At 57.4% G+C, this 19594-nt stretch overlaps 3 protein-coding genes across 7 annotated transcripts in view; 1 reads left to right on the top strand and 2 right to left on the bottom strand.

Annotated features, from left to right (window-relative positions):
• The first annotated feature begins 7691 nt into the window (after positions 1-7691).
• SMIM29 (small integral membrane protein 29) lies at positions 7692-10222 on the top strand. Of its 2 annotated transcripts, XM_045193242.3 has the most exons (7): positions 7761-7807; positions 7987-8086; positions 8526-8627; positions 8884-9067; positions 9230-9255; positions 9533-9638; positions 9830-10222. In XM_045193242.3, the coding sequence occupies exons 4-7, from the start codon at positions 8957-8959 to the stop codon at positions 9893-9895; spliced, it is 309 nt and encodes a 102-aa protein (XP_045049177.1). In that variant the 5' UTR covers positions 7761-7807; positions 7987-8086; positions 8526-8627; positions 8884-8956; the 3' UTR covers positions 9896-10222. The 2 variants fall into 2 exon arrangements, with proteins under 2 accessions (XP_024413669.1, XP_045049177.1); XM_024557901.3 differs by lacking the exon at positions 7987-8086 and having other exon boundaries at positions 7692-7807.
• A 167-nt stretch (positions 10223-10389) lies between these two features.
• HMGA1 (high mobility group AT-hook 1) lies at positions 10390-19560 on the bottom strand. Of its 4 annotated transcripts, none has more exons than XM_053914162.1 (6): positions 19423-19560; positions 19064-19180; positions 15580-15737; positions 13456-13539; positions 12747-12797; positions 10390-11551 (listed from the first exon to the last, which is right to left on the bottom strand). In XM_053914162.1, the coding sequence occupies exons 3-6, from the start codon at positions 15712-15714 to the stop codon at positions 11498-11500; spliced, it is 324 nt and encodes a 107-aa protein (XP_053770137.1). In that variant the 5' UTR covers positions 15715-15737; positions 19064-19180; positions 19423-19560; the 3' UTR covers positions 10390-11497. The 4 variants fall into 4 exon arrangements, with proteins under 4 accessions (XP_053770137.1, XP_053770138.1, XP_053770135.1 ...); XM_053914163.1 differs by having other exon boundaries at positions 15613-15737; XM_053914160.2 differs by lacking the exons at positions 19064-19180; positions 19423-19560 and adding exons at positions 17260-17422; positions 17516-17681.
• LOC139440361 (serine/arginine repetitive matrix protein 2) overlaps positions 18633-19594 on the bottom strand; it is a 57109-nt gene continuing 56147 nt past the window's right edge. Inside the window, exon 4 of the mRNA XM_071219691.1 lies at positions 18633-19180. Within this exon, the coding sequence (XP_071075792.1) occupies positions 18633-19180 (548 nt within the window). The remainder of the gene's footprint in view (positions 19181-19594) is intronic.

Genomic DNA, 19594 nt, shown 5'->3' with positions numbered 1-19594 from the left:
TCATCACCACTGTGGTGAAGAAATGGAGGCTTGGGAAAGCGAGCCGCTTTTTAAAGGTATTGGAAGAACTAATTTTAAAAATCATAGGATGAAGCGCCAAGGATGTGTAAGACAGTTAATTCTGAAAACTACCAGGGGGGTCCTGTGTCCTGTCGCATGAAGACTTAATGTGAAGACACAGCAGCTACAACAACGTGATAAATGGGGACAGCTAGAGAGAGAGAGAAACCCGTAAGCGGAGCAGGGGACCGAGAGCCAGGCCCACGCCAATGCGGGAGCGCGGGGAGGCCCGCAGGGAGCCGCACCGAGTGCGGGAGAGAGGGGCCCTTCGGCAGGCGGCGTAGGAACCACCGGCCAGACTCAGCAAAGCAAAACCGGGTCCCCATCGCACGCGTGCACGAAAGAAAAGTCAGCGAAGTGGAACAGGAATCGTAGGCCGTGTAGAAGAAAACGTACAAGTTGAGAAGCACGTCCTAGGGCACACGGGCTGAAAACGGAGAAGCCGTGGTCAGACCAGAGGGGCCTGGCGCAGAAGCCGCACCCCGCGCGCTCAGCGGGGCTCCCCGCGGCCACTCCAGGGGGTGCGGTGCCGCCGAGCGCGCAGAAACCACAGGTAGGGCCGTGGTGGTGAGCGGGGGGCCGCATTTGCACCGGGTCCCCAGGCACCTCACCTGACGGGCTGCGGAGGAGGCGGAGGGAGGTCGTCCGCACGATGGCGCCGTGGACGCACCAAGGCGCCGCCCTGTGTCTGTGGGGGGGACACTCTCAGGGACTCGGCAGACGTTCACAGGTGTGCGGGCAGTCACGACACCGGGGACGCTGCGGAGAGGGTGACAACAAGGCTGCGGCCACAGTGAAGGAACCGCGGCCCCGCAGGGCCGGGAGCCATTCTAGCGATCCGCCAGTTGCATCCTCCCATTTCACATACTGGGACTGCACCAGGGTTCCAGTTTGAAGTCCTGAGCAAAGAATACAGACCTCTGGCTGTCCTGCAAATGGCCAGCTCCTCCGTCTCTTGGCATGAAAATATCTTTTTTGTTTTTTAATGGTCACCCTGCTCCGGGCTCCAAACGACCCAGCCAGCTCCAGGTCTCACCCCGTGCCCAGCACTTCATCGCTCACTCACTTCCACGCTTCCTGCGCTCCTGGACTTCCTTGCGGCCGGGCCTCCGTCACAGTCTCAACCCTGGCTTCGGCCATCCTCTGCCACCCGCCCCTGTGCCAGAGCCGAGCCCGCCCGGAGGAAGCCGCTGCCAGGGGACCACACGGGTCCACGCCTCCCCCGCGCTGAGCCCCCAGTGCCACCTGTCTTACCTGGCTTCACTGACCCTTCCCTCCCCCCATGGCGTCCCTGGCAACACTTCTGGCGCTCTTCCTGCCCGTAGCTTTCAGAGTCAAGTTCTGGCTCTTTATATTAGTCCTGCGGAGCTTTTTGTGACTTGGCCCCTGCTGGCCGCTGCAGCCCCACTTCCTGCTGCGCGCCTTGGCCTCACAGAACCTTCTCCAGGTTTCCAAACGCGTCGCCACCACTCACGGCTTCGCAAACCCCACGCGCAGGGCGCCCCTTCGAGAAAGAGCTCCCAGGGCCTCCCCTAGGCGGCGCTGCGTGGTGCCTTCTGACGGCAGGAAGAATCTGCTTTGGGTTTCCAGCTGAGTGGTGCAGCAGGCACCTAGGAAATGACGGTTGGAGGAAGCAAAGAGCCAGAAGGCATTTTGGGAACGTCCATAGCATTGGAATGGAAGCCTAGTGCCACCCTGTCCCCCTCAACAACCTCCCCCCCACAACACCCCTCCGCTTTCCCCAAACAGGAAGCAAATGGCAGACCCCTAAGGATTTGGGAGGGAGGAGTTTGGGGGAGGGGGGTTGGCGAGGGGGAGGGTGTCCTACCCTTTGTGCCTGGCTCCCACTGACCAATCAGAACAGAGAGTGATGGAAGCCTGTGCTCTGAGGCTCCTTCCCAGCTTTCTCTTTCTGCTCTGAGTTTGGGGATGAAGTTGGGGGAAATTTGTTTTACTTGGGGAGAACTTGACCTGAGGAAGGTCAAGTTATAACTGAGTGGACCAGTTATAACAGCTAACATTTGACTAGTGCTTTCCAGTTTACAAAGTCCTCCTCCATCAGTTCACACGATTCCTTGAACACCTACTGCCCGTGTAGGGCCAGGGGCCAGGGGCCTGGGGCCTGTCCTTCACATCTGCCCTGAGAGGCAGATACCGCCATCCCCATCTCATGGCTGAGGTAGCTGAAGCCTGGAGGAGCCTGGAGGACAAGGGGAAAATATTTGGGTATGGATCAGATTCAGAAGACGAAGGAGCTGGGGTGCTGTGGGGGGCTGGCCAGTAAGGAGTTCCCTCAGGCCACCCCTTCCCTCTGATGCATCCTAAGGACCCACTTCATCCCTCCTCACTTACTCCTTCCAGACAGGACATGCGTCCCGTCAGGGGACACCTCCTGGGCCCTCACCTGCTATTCTTGGCCCTGCCCCGCTTTGAAAGGAGGGTAAGCCTGTAACAGGGTGCAGCCAAGAGGGGGCCCCAAATAGGGATTTGTAATGGGGTCCAGAACTCAAGATGTCCAGGAAATACTAGAACAATATATATAGGATGTCCTCACCCCCACAAGTCTGAGCTGGGGGAAGGGACACGTGGAGCAGGGCCATTCAGAGCTGTTTTGTACAGTAACAGCTGTGCAGCTAACCTCTGGCACTGTCATTTAATGTATCTATAACCTTTAACTGGTTTCATGGATATGTTAAATAGCTATGGCCATGCTTTGAGCCAAGGGGATGGGAGTGACTTCCACCCAAGATGTAACTGGGAAGCAACTCCCTCTGGTTACAGCAGCTGTGTGAGAGCTGGGAGAAGATTGGCTCCATGACATGGGGCTACACCTGCCCAGACTTACTATGGCAGCCCAGTAAAGCTGGAAAATACGGGAATGCTGGCAGGTGTAACTGATTGTAGGAGGAGTCAGAAATGGGGTGCAGAGGAAGACTGGCGCTGGGATTTAAACCCAGGCGTGGCAGCCATGCCAGGGAGAGGACCCCCATGGCGGAGACACAGCTGATGGAGCCGGGAGCCTGAATCACGGACTTCTACTTCTTTTCCTGAGATATGTATGGTACCCTGGCCTGGGCAGAGGGAGACGGAAGGACTGTGTGCATCTGTGGGTATTCTAAAGGACTTTAGTATTTTAATGAAGACATTAAGTCATTACTCTAAGTCTGTGTAACTTTTAAATAAATAATTCCTTTCCTTTTCACCAACCTCTGGCATTGAGAGACATCTTTCCTCTCCCAGCGGGCAAGGCGAACCTAGTAGGTAGGGGGGACCCCCAGAGAGAAAGGGGGTCCTTTCCCTAATAGTATATCATTCACCCCCCTCCCTGGTCTGTTCTGTAACAAGCCTCCTGTTAGTTATAGAGAAATTACCTGTGTGGAAGGGGACCGGACAGCGGGGTTGGGGGGGGACCACCATGGCGGAACCTGGACAGTGGAGCGGCTGGGGGCTGGGTGGGGGGTGGCCCTGCTCCCGGCACTCCTTGCAGTACCTTCGATGACCCTGAAACAGAGAGAGGGAGCCCCAAACAACAGCCTCGCCTCCTCAGGCTGCCAGTGATCTCACGGAGCAGCGGTGGGAACTGCGGATCCCTCTCTGCCTGGACCCTGCCACCGACTTTTATCACAGAATGAGGTGGGGGCGGAGGCTGACGCGGTGCCACTGGTGACTATTTCCACAGAAGCTTTCCTCAACTCCTCCCTCCTTCTGGAGCGGCCCCCTTCTCCGCCCTCCCAAAAGAGAGAGAAGGAAGGGCTTCTAGGACTGCTGGAGCAGCCATGGTGGTGGGAAAGCAGGGGGGGGGCCGCAGGCATGCAGAACATCAACCAGCTTCACAGAAGCGAGTGAGCCCATTTAAGAAAAGGCCTGGAAGGAAACAACATCTTGAAGTTGGGATTATGAAGAATTTTATTTTTTTTCTTTGTGATTTTGTGTATTTTCCAACTCTTTCTTTTTTTAAGGTAGTTGTTTCTTTTCTTTTTTAATCCTCACCTGCGGATATTGATTTGAGATTTATTGAATTGAGAGAGAAAAAAATCAATGTGAGAGAGATACATCGATAGGTTTCCTCCCTACACTCCGTGATCAAACCAGCAACCTAGGCACGGGCCCTGACCAGGGACCAAACACGCCGCCTTTTGGTGTATGGGGTGACGCTCCAACCAGCTGAGCCACACTGCCCCGACTTTTTTTTCTTCTTTTGTTTTTAAGAGAAAGAGACATTGATTTGTTGTTCCAATTGTTCGTGCATCCACTGGCCGTGTCTCCTGCCTGTGCCCCTACCAGGGACTGAACCCACAACTTTGGCACATCAGGAGGATACTCCAGCCGACTGAGCTACACTGTCGGGGCCTATTTTCCAACTCCTGATAGTAATTTGTTTTTGCAATCACAAAGGAAACAGTCCCTTACACTTTTGGAGCATTTTATTTTTTACCCAATATGTATCCTATATAAAGTATGTCTTTCAATCAACAATTATGTTATTTAAGAGATGGATATTAGTAGTTACATTTTGGAGTTTCCAAGTTGTTGAGTGACTTAATTGAAGCCACAAGAGTGGTGAGTAGCGGGAGCAGGGCACTGGGGGCCAGCTTGGCACGGTTGGGCCTGGATGACAGGATTGTGGCCGACGAGATTCTTCTACAGTCTTGGTTCCTCTTTCTTTGTCCTTGCTTCCCAATCTCTGGGCATCAGCCCATCGACTCAACTTGTCATTAACCGCATTAACTCACTTATAAAATAAATATTCATTGATCACCTACTGGGTGCTCCATTATTTTGAAAGATATTCTTTATTCATCATCATTTTTTAAAACATTTTATTTATTTTTAGAGAGAGGGGAAGGGAGGGAGAAAGAGAGGGAGAGACACATCAATGTGTGGTTGCCTCTTGCATACCCCCACACCAGGGACCTGGCCCGCAACCCAGGCATGTGTCCTGACTGGGAATTGAACCAGTGACCCCTTGGTTTGCAGGCTGGTGCTCAATCCACTGAGCCACACCAGCCAGGACACCTTATTTCAATGTTTATTTTAAAATGCCTTTCTTACAGGGAGCATATACTTGGGTCTTGGCTTTTTTATCCATTCTGACACCTCAGCCTTCTAATTGGCTTGTTTAGTCTAGACTTTGGACCATTTACCTTTAATGGGATTTTGATACAGTTAGGCTTCAGTTTTACATCCTATTCATTTTTTACTTCTTGCATCTGTTCTTTGTTCCCCTTTTCCTTTTTCTGCCTTATTTGGGATGACTTATTTTTTTTATTCCATTTTCTCTCTTTCGTTGGCTTATTAACTATGACTCTTATTTTCCTAGTTGCTTTAGGGGTTCATCGTACACATCTTTAACTTCCCACCGTCCCCCTCATCACAGGAACTAACCATGCCTCAAACGCAGCCCCGGAGCAGCTGCCCGTGCAAAGCTGTCAGGAGGAAGGACCCACCTACCATCCTATTCTGCCCCCCCTCGCTGGCCCATGCCGAGGGCCTCAGCTGACTCATTTTTGAATTGGGGTTGCCCCACTTGCCCTTCCTAGTCTGCCCTGGGAGTAAGGGAAGTAAAAACATGCTACGTCTCTGACGCTGAGACCTCAGCCCTTGCCACACACTGGCCGAGCCAATGTGGCCACTAGGCCTGCTCCTAGGACCACTGAGCCCCCAAGATACATGGTCGGAAGCCCTGCGAACGAGACCAAAGTTGGGTGTGTGGGCAGCCAAGGGGGCCTGGGTCATAAAACCTATCGGATGAGTCTGAAGACTGGTGTTGAGAATAACTACCAGGGCTTCCGGGGCTCTGACGACCTCAGATGTGTGGCCTTCCGGCCAATTGCCTGCCATTTCCGATCGTTGGAGCGGTCATCGCACCCCTGGGGGTTGCAGCTTTCTGTAAGGTAGCTGTGGCTGAAGCAAGAAAGAAGACATATGAAGATTTCTACGGAAATTGTGATTCCATGACCGATTTTGAGGAGGTGACGAAGGCTAGTTTCTTTCGTTTTGCAAGGTGATTTTGGAATGCAAAACATTTCTTTGGGGTAAATTCCACAGAAGTTTGTCACTGACCTGTGTTCCTGAACTATGAAACATGAGTATGTGGGCTCTGAAATAGTTTGTCTTAGTGAATAAACGATGAACAAATACTACAGAAAAATGAAACCTATCATTTGACCCCCACTTCCTCACCAAGTGAGACAGGATTTGCCTGCGGGGGTGGCCTCCTCCCTCGGCCCTCAGTGCTGATGGAAGCCTTGGATGGGGGTGGTCTCCCTGTTCTTCAGACTCAAAAGGCAGAGAACAGCAGGAAGTCTACCTGGGAGCTCCAGACCCAGACGTTTCCCTGATTCCTTCCCCTTGATCTGACTGCCCACCAGTCAGGTGGTGGTGTCTGGAGGCAAGAGGCCACAGTTCCCACCGGCTCCCCGGTTCCCAGTGGAGTCTTCTCTGCACCAGACCAGCCCTCATCTAACCTTCTCTGGAGGGGCCTGAGGAAATGGGTCAGGTCAGACCAAGTGGCTCAGCTATGTCCAGGCCACCGGCTGCCTCCGGCAAAAAACCCCAGGCCATCCCTTGATCTTCAGTAACACCGGAGGACCCAGAAGGACCTCAGCCTAGTTCAGCTGCCACAACCTTTATATTCTTAGGTGGTATCTATCACCTCCCAGTCTGGAGTTCCTCCAACTGCCTGTGATTGGGGGTGAGGTGGGGCGGGGCGGGCGGGGGGTGCACCTGGTAAAAAGCTACGCACGTACATTTGAGGTCATTGTAGATACATCTAAAGTTGCAAGCCATTAATAGAGCTCCCCTTGTACACTTTCCTAGTTTCTCCCAATAACTTCTGCAAGACTACAGTATGACGACCAGTGTGCCGACATTGATAAGATTCACCCATCTTACTCGGATTTCTCCAGTAAGTGTGTGACATTTCAGTGACCAGGCCACGAAAGCTTTGACCCAAGCTCACCTGCTTAGCAAGTACGTGGACCACAGGGGATTTCACCCCGCGGCTCCATCTGTGCCCCCACCCCAGAGAAGTCCACGGGGAACTGCACATCCAAGGCATACTGTGTGCTAGATTTTACTCCTGCCACTGGTTCATCGGCACAGCAGCCTGTTTTATGGACGTCACGCTCGCTCGAGGCGCGGACAGCGTGGGTGGGTCCGGGCCGGGCAGGGGCTCGCCCCGCTGGCCCGGCCTGCTCCATCCTCTGTGCACGGCCCAGGAGGTGTGCAGGACACGACACACAAACGCATGCCTTGCGGGCCCGGGGCAAGGTCCTGCCTGAGAACCGTGCTGCTAGTCGGCACAGGCCTGGGCTAAACGTTAGAGAGCAGCCTGGCTCAGCACCTGGGCTCCAACCAGGGAGGGAGGAGGAGATCGACAAGCCTCATCCGGTAAAGCGAGGCCCGCCAGTGGGGGCTCCGCTGCTGGGGTCCGCCCCGGGGCACGCCCGGAAGCCGAAGCGCCGCGCCCCCGCCCCGCTCTTCCCTGCCGCCGCTGCGCAGCCCTCGGCTGCCCCCTGTCGGCGTGGAGTGGATGGACCCTGCAACCACGGCCATCCCCGCCTTCACGCCGCAGGATTGGCAGCTTCAGAAGTCTCCCGGCCTGCCGTCTTCCTCCACTGGATTGGCTGAGCCCAGGAGCTGAGGTTCCACCCACTTCCCCGGGTCCTTTGATCACGCGCCTCCAGGCTCTTCCGGGGCCCAGAGACGACCGAGGGCGTTCCTGTCTGGGCTGCAGTGGCGGGAGGTAAGGCATGGCCGGGCTGGATGGCCTGCAGAGTGCTGGCACGGGTCCACGCCTCGGGGTGCCGGGGTTACAGGATGCCGGGGCCCCTCTGCACTACCCCCAAGCCTCCCTCCCACGGCCTGAGCCTCCCAGAGCCCTAGGAACTACCTCCCGCTCGCTGATGCTAGTCCGCATCCTAGGATCGGCCTGACACCCTCCCCACCGAGACATGTATTCTGCACTATGGGACTGTGTGCGTGTGACTAGGCAAGCCCAGTGACCCCGCAAACACCGGGACAGGTAGCTCACACCTTGCCCCCTGGACCTGGGGTCGGGGGACCGTAGGGAGTCTTTGTGCAGCCACCCGTGGACAGTTTCCTTGCATCTGTCGTGGGGAGACTGACCCCCTCCTCCTCTTGAAAGCCCAGGCCAGCAGGGGAGGGACCTGGGCGGAGCCCTGGGTGGGGCCCAGAGAAGGAGGTGACTTCACTTCACAGATGCAGCCCAGCCCTCACCACTTGTATCCATCCAGGCAGGAGACAGATGGGTGACAGGATGTCCAGGGTATGTCTGGAGTGACACCAGGGACAAGGAGGACACATAAGGCCTATAGCCTGAAGTGTAGGGATTGGATCAGGACTGAGGCAGGCTCCTTCACATGCTCCTACCTCACCCCGTAGGCCACAGTGTCGGGCCCTCGTATTTTCAGCTAATCTCCCCATTTTGCTTCACTGGATAGGTGCCGGCAGCCTCGTGCCCCAGGAGGACGGGGCTGGAGCGGGAACCAAATCTGATCTTTCCCCAGGAGTTGACATCTGCAAATGTTTGGCCAGCACTTGAGGTGGGCCCCACCCTGGTTTGGGGGTAGGAGCCGGGCAGAACTCAGTCTCTGGGCCTGGGCCCCCCATAGGCATCCTTTATTTTATACCCAGGGCTTGCTGAGAGTCCCTGGAGGGTTAAACCCAGCACGGTGGCCTGGAGGACTCCTCATCCCAGTTCCTGACCTAAGTTTTCATATGTCACCATCTCTTGGGGAGGGATCCGGAGTCTGGGTGCCACCCTGGGTACCACCGATAACCTCCTTTCCTCCTCCCCAGGGAGCCCAGTGGAGGCGCCCTCCCGAGGCACACCTGCCCATGCTGACCGCCCAGCCCTCCGGCTGCTGCTGTCATGAGTAACGCCACAGTGCCCAATGCCCCCCAGGCCAGCAGCGACTCCATGGTGGGCTATGTGTTGGGGCCCTTCTTCCTCATCACCCTGGTCGGGGTGGTGGTGGCTGTGGTAAGGAGCCCCCCCACGCACACATGTACGCCCACACCTTTGCTAAGCAGGGCTGGGCGGGCCTGGTCCAGCCTCCACACAGCACGGCAAGCTGTCCTGCTGGTGGGGGTGGGTGGGCTGTCCCGGGCTCCCAGCCTCCACAGCGGCGTGTCTCTGTTACAGGTAATGTATGTCCAGAAGAAAAAGCGGTGAGTGTCCCTGCCCCTCAGTGCTGCCTCCCCCACCTTGGGCTTAAATACCTTCCCACAGGGTCTGAGTTCTCTGCATATGATGCCCCTCTCAGCCATACTGGTACAAGCCTGAAACCCCCTGCACCCCGCTGCTAGGCTTTCTTGCCCAGGCTCAGCTCCCCCCCGCCCCCCACCCCAAGGAAAGGCCCCTTGTGTTCTTAGAGCCTGCGGGAGTGGGGACAGGGCAGGAGGGGGTGGGTAGGTCCCCTGGCTGAACCCTTCCCCTGCTTCCCAGGGTGGACCGGCTTCGCCATCACCTGCTCCCCATGTATAGCTACGACCCCGCTGAGGAGCTACACGAGGCTGAGCAGGAGCTACTCTCTGACGTGGGAGACCCAAAGGTGAGCACTCGGGACAGGGAGTCAGCAGAGGGCTGTCTGCTTTTTTCACCCATACTCACTCCTCACACCCGAGCCTGGTTCTGCCAGCAGCCCTCCCCATTCGGGTCTGGAGTAGCGAGGCCCCTTCTCCGAGGCTGTGCAGTGGACTCCCTGGGGTCAGAACCTAGCTGTCGCTCCCCACCCCCCCACAGGTGGTGCACGGCTGGCAGAGTGGCTACCAGCACAAGCGGATGCCCTTGCTGGATGTCAAGACCTGACCCCCTTGCCCTGATCCTCAGAACCCTGGGACCCTGAGTAGCCAGGGCTGTGTAGCCTGCTCTTCCCCCTACCCAGCCACCCCATCCCTCCCAGCCATCCCAGCCCCCTGGGCCTTTTACGTCCTTTGTGGGCTGAGCCTATAGTCCTACCAGGCACTAAGGGGAGATTTTCCTTTGTGGGGAAACAGGGGGCAGGAAGCTTTGCACTTTCCTTGGGCCCCATTTTTCTTTAGCCCTCCCTGACCTGACTTCAAAGTTCTTAACATGGGAACAAGGCCTGATGTATAGTATTCAGTATATTTTATAAATAAAATGGTTTTGTGGTTAGGGGTGTGACTTCAAGAGAGACTAAAATCACTTTCCCTGAGTGAACTCCCTTCCCCCAGCCTCCAGAGCTGGGCTGGGGCTCCAAAGCCACCCCCTCGGCAGGCCCTTTGGTTCCTGCCTTTGCCTGCTCCAGGCACCCACTGCACAGGAACACTCCGGTCCAGAAAAGGATTTTTTTTTTTATTCAAGTAACTGCAAATAGGAAACCAGAGGGGGGGCCCCAGGCTGGGACAAATAACGCTACCTCCTCCCCAGCAGAAAGGGGGAGAAGGTGGCCCTACACTCTCGGCCGTCGGCACAGGCCTCACTCTGCTGCAGCATCCTAGGGGCAGAGCCCCACCTTCCCTGGGACTGGGGTCGTCGGTTCCCAGCCTGCCTCGCCCCTGGTCCCTCCCCAAGAGCATCTTGGAGGGGCGTGTGGGCAGAGCAGGAGGCAGTGAGGGTGGACATTTGGCGCTGGTAGCAGCAGCAATGACAGATGTCTGAGAAGGAAACGTTGAACACAAAACACCACAACTGTCCAGAGGTAGTTTGTGAACAGAGGAAAGATGGAACCAGAACCTTGGGGGACGGGGTGGGGTGGAGTGGGGTGGGCGCAGGCAAGGCTAGCTCCTTGTTAGTGCCCCACGTGAGAGGAAACTCAGAGGCTTTGAGTGGAAGCAGACGGGTAGGGGGGCTCACACCCCTCCTGCCTTCCTTCCTGTGCCCCAGGGGGGCCTGTCCAACCTGGTACTGGGACTAGGCAAGGCGAGGAAGAAAGGAAAGTGGGCATCTTGGGGCCAAACAGCCCTATCCATGGCCACGCGTGCTGCTGCCGCCAGTACAGTGGAGTGGGCGTGTCAGAGTGAGCCGGGGCTCAGGCCCCTTTAAGGCCAGGGGAGCCCTCCCAGGCTCCCTAACGGGAAGCCAGAGGTAAGAGTGGGGAAGGGACCCCCAAACCAGGGGCCCAGTCAGCAATGCCCCCACCACCAAGGGAGCAGGGACGCAACAGGCGCTGGGTGCGGCTAAGTGGGAGGTCAGCTTTGTCCAGGAGGGCAGGTGGACAAACGTGGGTGGGTAAAGGGTTGCTGGGAATCGAGACTGCAGGAAAACTGCTCCCCACTCGGGCCACCGGGGCCCCGCGGCGGCTGGTGTGCTGTGTAGTGTGGCGGTGCGGGAGGCGCGGATGGGTGGAGGTGACTGGGGGTCTGGAGGCAGGGGCGGGGGCAGTGGGAGTGGAGCTGTCCAGTCCCAGAAGGAAACTGCTCCTCGGTGAGGAAGCGGGTGGCACGGCAGTCACTGCTCCTCCTCTGAGGACTCCTGCGAGATGCCCTCCTCTTCCTCCTTCTCCTGTGTGGTGGGCAGGGCCATCAGCAGTGCCAAGCCTCCACCTCCTCCTCCTCCACCCCCAGCCATGATGGAGAGAGCACAGGCCTGCTGCCCCCACCCTCCCTGGCTCTCCAGAAGGGGATGAGTCAGGGCTGAGTGTGTGGGTGACTCAGCAACCTCCACGGCCCGGTTTCATTCATAAAAAGGGAAGAGTTTAAAGGGAGGGAAAACCACACACACGCCGCTCTCACACAGAGCCACCCCCTGCCCCAGGGCCCGGGGTGGGGGTACAATGCACTGTAGCGGGAAGGACTGAGGACCGGGGGAGGGAGGAGCCGCGGCGGGGACAGGAAATCAGAAAGGGTGGCTGGAGGGTGCCCAGGGACCAGGTGACCTTGGTGCGCAGGGGCAGCTGCTGAGGCCGCAGGCTGACCCCAGGCCAGGGCGGGGAGGAAGGGGAAGTGTGTGCCGCCGAGGCTCACTCACGGGGCGGGAATGTTGGGACGCCACACGGGCTTCGGCCCCCGTGCCAGGCACAAACTCCAAAACAACTTGTTTCCTGTTACTCACTCCTGGGGCCCAGCCAGCACCCCAGCCCCCCTAACCCTGGTGGTGGTGGCTCAGTTCCTGGGGCCCAGCCCCCCTAAGCCTAGTGGTAGTAGCTCAGCTCGAGGAATGAATGCCTCAGGGAGTTCAGGGAGCCGACTGCGGATAGGAAAGGTCCAGGAACAGGAAGGCAGAGGCTGCTGGCTGCAGGGGAGCCCCCTAGAGGCCGTGTCCTGACTGGAGACACCAACTTCCAGTACCAGCCGTTTGGGGGCAGAAACGGAAGGTGCCTACCCAGCAAGGACGCCCCCAGGGGCTGCACTCCTTGCTGCTTTGTCCTCCCTCCTCAGGATTAGGATAAAGACAAACCTCACCCCTTCCCAGATGATGTCCTTTGCCCATTTCCAGAATGGGGGACAGACTAGAGGGCCTCCAAGACCCCCCCCACCCCGAAAGCACAGACACCCTCCGCTAGTGAAGGGCAAGAGTCTGGTCTGTACCTGGGACCGCTCACTTCTCATGGACGTGGAGCCCTTTACAAGCCCCGGGTGCAATGCGACAGCCCACCGTGCGTGGCCCTGCAGGCCAGGGAGAACCGCCTCCGTGGTGGGCATCACCTATTCTCAGCACCCCTCCCAGGAGAGCAGAGCCACCCCCAACCTTCACCTACCAGTTTTTTGGGTCTGCCCCTCGGTTTCCTCCCTGGAGTCGTGGTGGTTTTCTAGATGGTCAGAGAAAAGATTCACTAAGTCAAAAACGTTCCTGACGGTGCCCATCCAATGACAGGTGAGGAGCAGAGAGGGACGGGGCTGCCTACCTCTGCTCAGGGCAGCCCAGGAGTCTCACCCTAGCCAGGAGGCCCACCCAAGTCCAGCTGGCGATGACTGGCCACCACACTGACCCCCTCAATATACACACACGCCCCCCATCCCTCCTCCACCCATGACTCAGAGGATATGAGTCGTGTCTTAGAAAAAATAAAATAAAAAACAAAACAACTTCTCTGAAAGCCTGATGCCACTGGGAACCTGGCCTCCCTGCGTAGGATCCCTTAGGATCCAGGATCTCACTCCCTTAGGACCCAGGGCACCCCGGGACAAAAGGTAACATTCCGAGCCCAGCGGCTGCTTGCCCCTCATTCTCCCCAGCTATCCCTTCTCCAGAGCGGGAATGCTGCAGGGCCTTTGGGCTTCATCTCCCTCCTTGTCTGGGGCAGGACCAAGGCCCCAGAAGCAAGACCTCAGTCATCACACTGCGTTCCCCAATTAGCAAAGACCCGCTACCTGCCACCCACACACCAGGGCAGAGGGAGCAGACCCCGGCTAAGCCAGTCCTGCCCCCCACCTCCCTCTTCACGCACCACCAGTGCCCAGCCTTACCCGGGTCTTGGCAGCGCCCTTGTTTTTGCTCCCCTTCGGTCTGCCCCGAGGTCTCTTAGGTGTTGGCACTTCACTGGGTTCCTTCTGCAAAGACACAGATGCCACCTGCACCACCCCTTTCAGAGGTCAGAGCCCTCTGCCCCACCCCAACAGAGTTTAAGTCAGCAAGCCCGTCACCCCCACCCGGGAGTCCACAATGGCGGGGGCAAGTCCTCGGTATTGAGTTCCCAGTTTGATTATTTTTTGCAAAGCCTTTCTTCCCCTTGCTTCCCCGTGACAAGTCCCCTGGGAAAGGTGGCATGGGGGCAGGCAGACGGGCAGCTCTGCCCCAGTCCCAGCTCTGCCACTGACTAGCCCTAAGGTCTTGGGGAAGACACTTAATGCCCGAGCCTCAGTTTCCTCATCTGTAAATGGTGATGAGACTTACCTTGCAGGGTATCATGAAAATGAAATAAGGAAGTGTCTAGCTCCGGGGCCAGAATCATTGCCCACCCTTTCAGATAACAGAGGCTGGACACTTCCAGGAATTCAGAGTAGAGAAATTCAGGGAGCCTCTAACTGTAAACTGGCCCCTCCAGGCTGCCTCCCAGAGAGAAGAAACCCCAGAGGTCCCTGCCACAGCTGCCACTGAAAGTTTAATAAGCCCCGGACAGAATAAAGAGCTGCTGCATTATGCATAGAAGCTGGGCGGGAAAGGCACTCCAGCTGTGGTTTCCCGTGCGCTGTTTCCAGCCGTGGTCAGTAACCCAACACCCCTTCCTGACCCTCGACCCGACCCCAGAGGACAGGCAGGCGGGGGTGGGCCCTGGGAACGAGGAGTTCCCCCCACCCAGTGGGCTCTGAAAGAGGCAGCTGAATGCAGCCACCCAGACTCCTCCCAGCTCATGTCTCCTAAAGTCAGGACAGACCACTGACTGCACTGTCCACCTCAGTGATGGAGCAGCCAGGGGTCTGCCGGGTCAAGGGCAAGGACTGACCCCAGTCTCATCTGCTCTTGCTTGGGAAGGGGAAGTAATTGGACTTCACCCACAGCTGCCCCTCCACGAGAGAAGCCAAGACAGCCCCCACAGAACAAGCGCAGCCCCCAGAGCCCAACTGGCCAGGCCCCCTGGGGTGCCCCGGAGTGCCAGGCTGGCTTCCTGACCCCGTGGGAAGACAGCACCAGGGTTCTGAGGGTCCTCCCACCACCAACTCCCCAACATTTTCAACTTTTTGGGCTTCAATTTCTCTCTTTAAAAACCCTCACCAGAAGACTTGTTCACTGATTTTGAAAAGAGGAAGGGAAATAGAAATATCAACGTGCGAGAGAAACATCGGTCAGCTGCCTCCTGTGCTCGCTTGAACCAGGTATCGAACCCGAAACCTTTCGGTATGTGGGACAACGCTCCCACCAACTGAGCCACCCAGCCAGGGCTCAATTTACAGAACCAGGAGCAAAGCCGTGGTCCAGGGGGGCCAGGGCCACCAGGGTGAGGCCCACCAAAAGGTCCTGGTCCCCGAGGAAGTACAGAAACTGCCACTGAGTATCCAGAAACTTTTATAATAGCAAATCACAGAGTAGTAAGTGTGATGCATCTCAGGATTAAAAATCCTAGGCTTGCCCTGGCTGGTGTGGCTCAGTGGTTGAGCACCGGCCTGCAAACCAAAGGGTCGCCAGTTTGATTCCCAATCAGGGCACATGCCTGGGTTGCAGGCCAGGTCCCCAGTGGGGGGCGCTCAAGAGGCAACCACACATTGGTGTTTCTCTCCCTTTCCCTTCCCCTTTCTTTAAAATAAATAAAGTCTTTAGTTTATATTTCCTTTCAAGTTTCTAGAGTTCACCTTTACTGTTTTATAAACAGACTGGTCCACAATAAACTGGAAATAAAGAGCAGGTGGTCTACCCCGGTGTAAGCACCGGCTGCGTGGGCAGAGGGTTACTTGGGCTTGGACTTTCTGACGTGGGCTCAATCCCCACTTTCCTCCCAGGGTCTCAGAAGTTACCTGCAGGGTTCGTGAGTGCAGGGCATGCAAGCCTGTGCAGACAGGAACAACCGTGCCTCCCCATTCCTGTTTCACCGGCCAAGACACCTGGCACCTCCCCAGCCCAAAGGGGTAAACTGAGGCAAAGATCCGGACACCCACCTGACTCCCTACCAGCGCCGTCCCGGGACTCACCGGAGGCTGCTTGCGAGGCCTGCCTCGCCCTCGCTTCTCAGTGCCGTCCTTTTCCTGCTTGGAGGCCAAGGGCTGGCTGGACTTCGAGCTCGACTCGCTCATCTTCTCTATGGAGCAGGTGGATGCTGGAGGCAGGAAAAGTGGTTTTAGACAAAACGCTTTGTTTCAGCCACTTCCTACCCACCTCTTAGCCCTCCCACACTCTAAGTGCACAGGAGCAAAACTGCCTGGTGGCAGGGGCGCCCTGGACTCCCACCCAGCTGCCACAGGGTGGGGCTGGGCCGTTGGCCCTAATCAGCTCCTTATCTGCTGTTCAGAAGGACTCTTTGTTGTCCTGCCGCCCACAGGGCCAGGGCCCTGGGGCACAGGCAGCCCAGACCTGCTTCTGAGGGTGAGGCTGCCCTGGGCTAAGGTGTGGATGAAGTGGGGGTCCTCACACAGTGAGGCAGCCACCGCCCCCCCACCCCGCCAGCAGAATTCTGCCCTTTCACCAAGCCTGGGGGATGCACATGGAGCAAGGAGGAAAGGTAAGCAGAGAAAATGTGCCGGGGGTTCTGGCAGCCATGAGCTCCAACCCCCTGCACACCGCGCACCGCAGATTCTCAAGGCTCAGGACCAAAAACTACAAGGGCAACCTTAACCCTCCACACCAATCACATGGCCAGGACTGGTGCCAGGGCCCCATGGGTGCCGCCTCCTGCTCTCTCTCAGGGTAAAGCCTAGGATTCAAAGATGGGGATACAATCTGGGGAGGGAGAAGATGGTTTAACTGCAATGGGTATCCTTTCCCCCATCACCCCCAGAGTCAGATGAGATCGTTGCTTTTAATGCCTTCTTATAGGAAAGGTACCTCCAACTGAGATGGACCCTTCTAGCTGGCCCTCTGGAGCCCTGGCAGGGCTGATCCTAAACGCTTCTTGGTCCTTTTCTAGTATGTTCCCTCTTCATAAAAGCCTGTTTCGGTTTAATCAGCCCCACTATTGGAGTTCGCCCAAAACCTCCCCCCTGAGAGGACACCAGTACCCTGTAGTTGGGAGCCTCTTCCAGGGACTTAAAAGTGAGGGCCTGGCCCGGTGGCTCAGTTGGTTAGAGCATCATCTCAATATGCTAAGATTGCAGGTTTGATCCCAGGTCAGGGCACACACAAGCATCAACCAATGAACGCAAAAATAAGTGGAATAACAAACTGATGTTTGTCTCTTCCTTCCGCTCTCTCCAAAATCAATACACTGAAACAAAACAGAGTACCTTTATAAAAAAAGGACTGAGGGTCCCCCCAACTCTGCATCCCCGCTCCTGACCTCCCCATTATTATCCCCGTGTTACAGACAGGAGAGCGAAGTGGGAAACCTACGGCTCCACACCTCTGTGCAGAGCAACTCCTGGCTGCACTTGGTGAAGCGTGGGCCGGAACACCTCCACTTCTGAAAGCCCCTTAGTCTGTAAAATGGGGTAACGGTGAGACATCGGCCTCAACTACCTTTCCAGACTTTTGCAAAGATCAAACCACATAACAGTTTAAAAATGCCTAACCAATGGGCAGTTTTCATTCAAAATGAGAACTGGAACATTTGAAAATGATTTCTTTCCCTTTTTCAGACAATTCCCAATTTTAACCCAATCAAAGGGACAAAAAGCACTTCGCACAATCGTGACTTTTGGAGGCCCCCATCCTCAAAGCTTCAGGGTGCTCCAGGCGGCGGGGCTTTTCCTGGTAATTATTCCATTTTATGATACTTCAGACTGGGAGACCCTTCTAAACAAGGTGGTTGGTGATTTATACTGCTCTGTCATCAGTGCTCGGCCTGCTCTGTAATTAAAGGCAGTGATTAGAATCTGCTATTACACCACAGGTCCCCTTTCAAACTAAACATCCAAATTAATCAGCTAAATGAGCACTGACCTCACACGAGGTTTGCTGGAACACCCCTTGGGCAGGGGGTTCTAGTTGGGTGAGGCTGGCCCCTAATCCCAGACAGCCTGGCCACTGCCTGCTGCGATCCTGGAGGGTCTTCCTGGAAGTTCCTGCTTCATCTGGTGCTTCCCCCTCGCCACCTCTTGCTGCCGGGAACCCTTGAGTCCACCCACCCACCCCAAACCCAGAACTCCATGAAATGAATGAAGGCCTGAGGCCCTCTCCAGCAAAAGCAACAAACGCTGTCTCTTCCACCTGTTTCTAACATCAGAGAGGCCTGGCACGAAGAAGGCACGTTTAGCGCCCAACCTTGTCCCCTTTACAACACCGTGCACATAACGTGTGCTTAGAGAATTTGCAGGGATAACCCTAGAAAATCATCTGGAAGCTGCCCTGTTTCACAAAAAAAGTAGTCCAGAGAGCCCTGATTAAGTTGCTTAAAGTCACATAGCAAGTTGAAAAATAGGATGGAGTAGGTTCTTGGGGACCCTCTAGCCCGCCACTTTCCTTACCCACCCTGACGTTAGTTAAGTCTCTGTGATACCGTACTCCACACCGGGCCCCAGGGTGACTGTGCAAGTGCTTGCCTTGGCCGTTGCAAGCAGGTCGACCGACGGGATAGGGGGCCAGAACGTGCGGGGGGAGGGGCGCAGGCCGGTCTAGCAGGCGCGGGAAACCGGTGCACCCCGACCGCATGCACGGCCACGCGGGTGCACCCGGCCCCACTTCCTGCCAGAGGGGGCACCCAAGCCCGCCTTGGGGCAGGAAACCTGGCGCGCGCGGGGGAGAGGAAGAAAGCTACCTCCCTCCGTGCCCTCCCCGCAAAATAAAGCCCCAGGAAAATAAATTGAAACGGGGAGTCAAAGGGACTAGTTCCAACAGAGCCCAGCAAAGCAGAGAAACCAGTTTGTGGGGGTGGAGGGTAGGCCTGGCCCTGGGGGCTGAAGAGGCACGCGGGCAGGGCCAGAGGTGGGGTCGGGGTGAAGCCCCAAACCTAGGCCCACGATTCGGCCTCATCTGCTAGGAGGGATGGCAGGTAAAGGCCGAGAGGGATTAGGGCCTAATTGCGGGGTTCCTGCCCATCCCCCTCACTTCTAGAACTTCCCTAGGCTGCGGGGGATGGCCGGCCCCCCACTCTCCCGCTGCGCCGCAGCCTGTTCCTCTCCCCGCCCCCCATACCCAGGGCCCGGGCCCGGGCTCGGGCTCGGGCGGGAGCGGCGGGCGCGAGGTGCATCGGGAACCGCCGGGTGCACAACTCGCGCTCGTCGCAGCCGCGCGCCCCCTCCCCCACCGCGCGCCCTTCCCGGGTCCCCGCCCCCCGCTGGGCGCCCGCGGCGCGGGGGAAGAGGTGCGGGCGCCCTCCCCACGCCTGCGGGCCCCGCCGCCCGCCCCCGCGCTGCGCGGCCCTCCTCCGCCCGAGGCTCGCGCAGTCCCGGCCTGGGAATAAAGCTGGAGGCGCGCGCTGCAGCCCCCGGTGGCTTGCAGGGAGGGGGGCGCGGGCGTCCTCCTCCGTCGCGGGGCCCGGGGACGACTCACCGCGAGCTCGGTCGCCGGCCTGTGGTGCGAGCTCCGGGCTGCTAGGAGCGACGGTGCTGGGCGCTGAGGACCGGCCTGGCTCCGCCGCCGCCGCCGCCGCTGGTAGCAAATGCGGATCTGAAACCGGGAGACGGCAGAGGCGCTCAGAGACTGCCACCGCCGCGTGCTCGCCGCCCAGGCCCCCACGGGGTATTTATGTGTCACATCCAGGAGTGGGAACAAAAATATTCCCCCTCCCCCGAAGGATGGCGAGGGGCAGGAAGCTAGGCACGGCCCGTGCGCGGCCTCAATAAATAAATAATTTAATTAAATGATAGATATATTTTTTTAAAAAGCCACCGGAGGGGCCGCGAACTCACGCCTTCTTGGAGCCGCGCCAGCGCCAGAAATAGCCCGGGCTCGGAGTCCCAATTAGAGGAGCGCAGCCCCGGCTCAGGGGAGCTTAAAAAGAGCGACCCAGGGGCAGGGGGGACGGGCCCGCCCGCGCCAGTCGTGTCACTGAGGGGGCGGGGCCATGCAAATGAGCCCGGG

Source organism: Desmodus rotundus, chromosome 11 (genome assembly GCF_022682495.2).
Source record: "Desmodus rotundus isolate HL8 chromosome 11, HLdesRot8A.1, whole genome shotgun sequence".
NCBI classification, from domain to species: Eukaryota; Metazoa; Chordata; class Mammalia; order Chiroptera; family Phyllostomidae; genus Desmodus; species Desmodus rotundus.
Note: the sequence above shows the minus strand (reverse complement) of the source record. Positions and strands in the feature narration are given on the sequence as shown.

What these genes read in the sequence shown, in the direction of transcription:
- SMIM29 (XM_024557901.3), top strand. Translation starts at nt 8,957, where the DNA reads ATGAGTAACGCCACAGTGCCCAATGCCCCCCAGGCCAGCAGCGACTCC. An exon ending in TCGGGGTGGTGGTGGCTGTG is followed by an intron (nt 9,068 to 9,229) that starts GTAAGGAGCCCC and finishes TCTCTGTTACAG; the next exon opens with GTAATGTATGTCCAGAAGAA. An exon ending in CTGACGTGGGAGACCCAAAG is followed by an intron (nt 9,639 to 9,829) that starts GTGAGCACTCGG and finishes ACCCCCCCACAG; the next exon opens with GTGGTGCACGGCTGGCAGAG.
- HMGA1 (XM_053914160.2), bottom strand. Translation starts at nt 17,284, where the DNA reads ATGGGGGCCTCCAAAAGTCACGATT. An exon ending in GGCCTCCAAAAGTCACGATT is followed by an intron (nt 15,738 to 17,259) that starts GTGCGAAGTGCT and finishes TCCTGCCTCCAG; the next exon opens with CATCCACCTGCTCCATAGAG. An exon ending in GGGGCAGACCCAAAAAACTG is followed by an intron (nt 11,552 to 12,746) that starts GTAGGTGAAGGT and finishes CCCACCACACAG; the next exon opens with GAGAAGGAGGAAGAGGAGGG.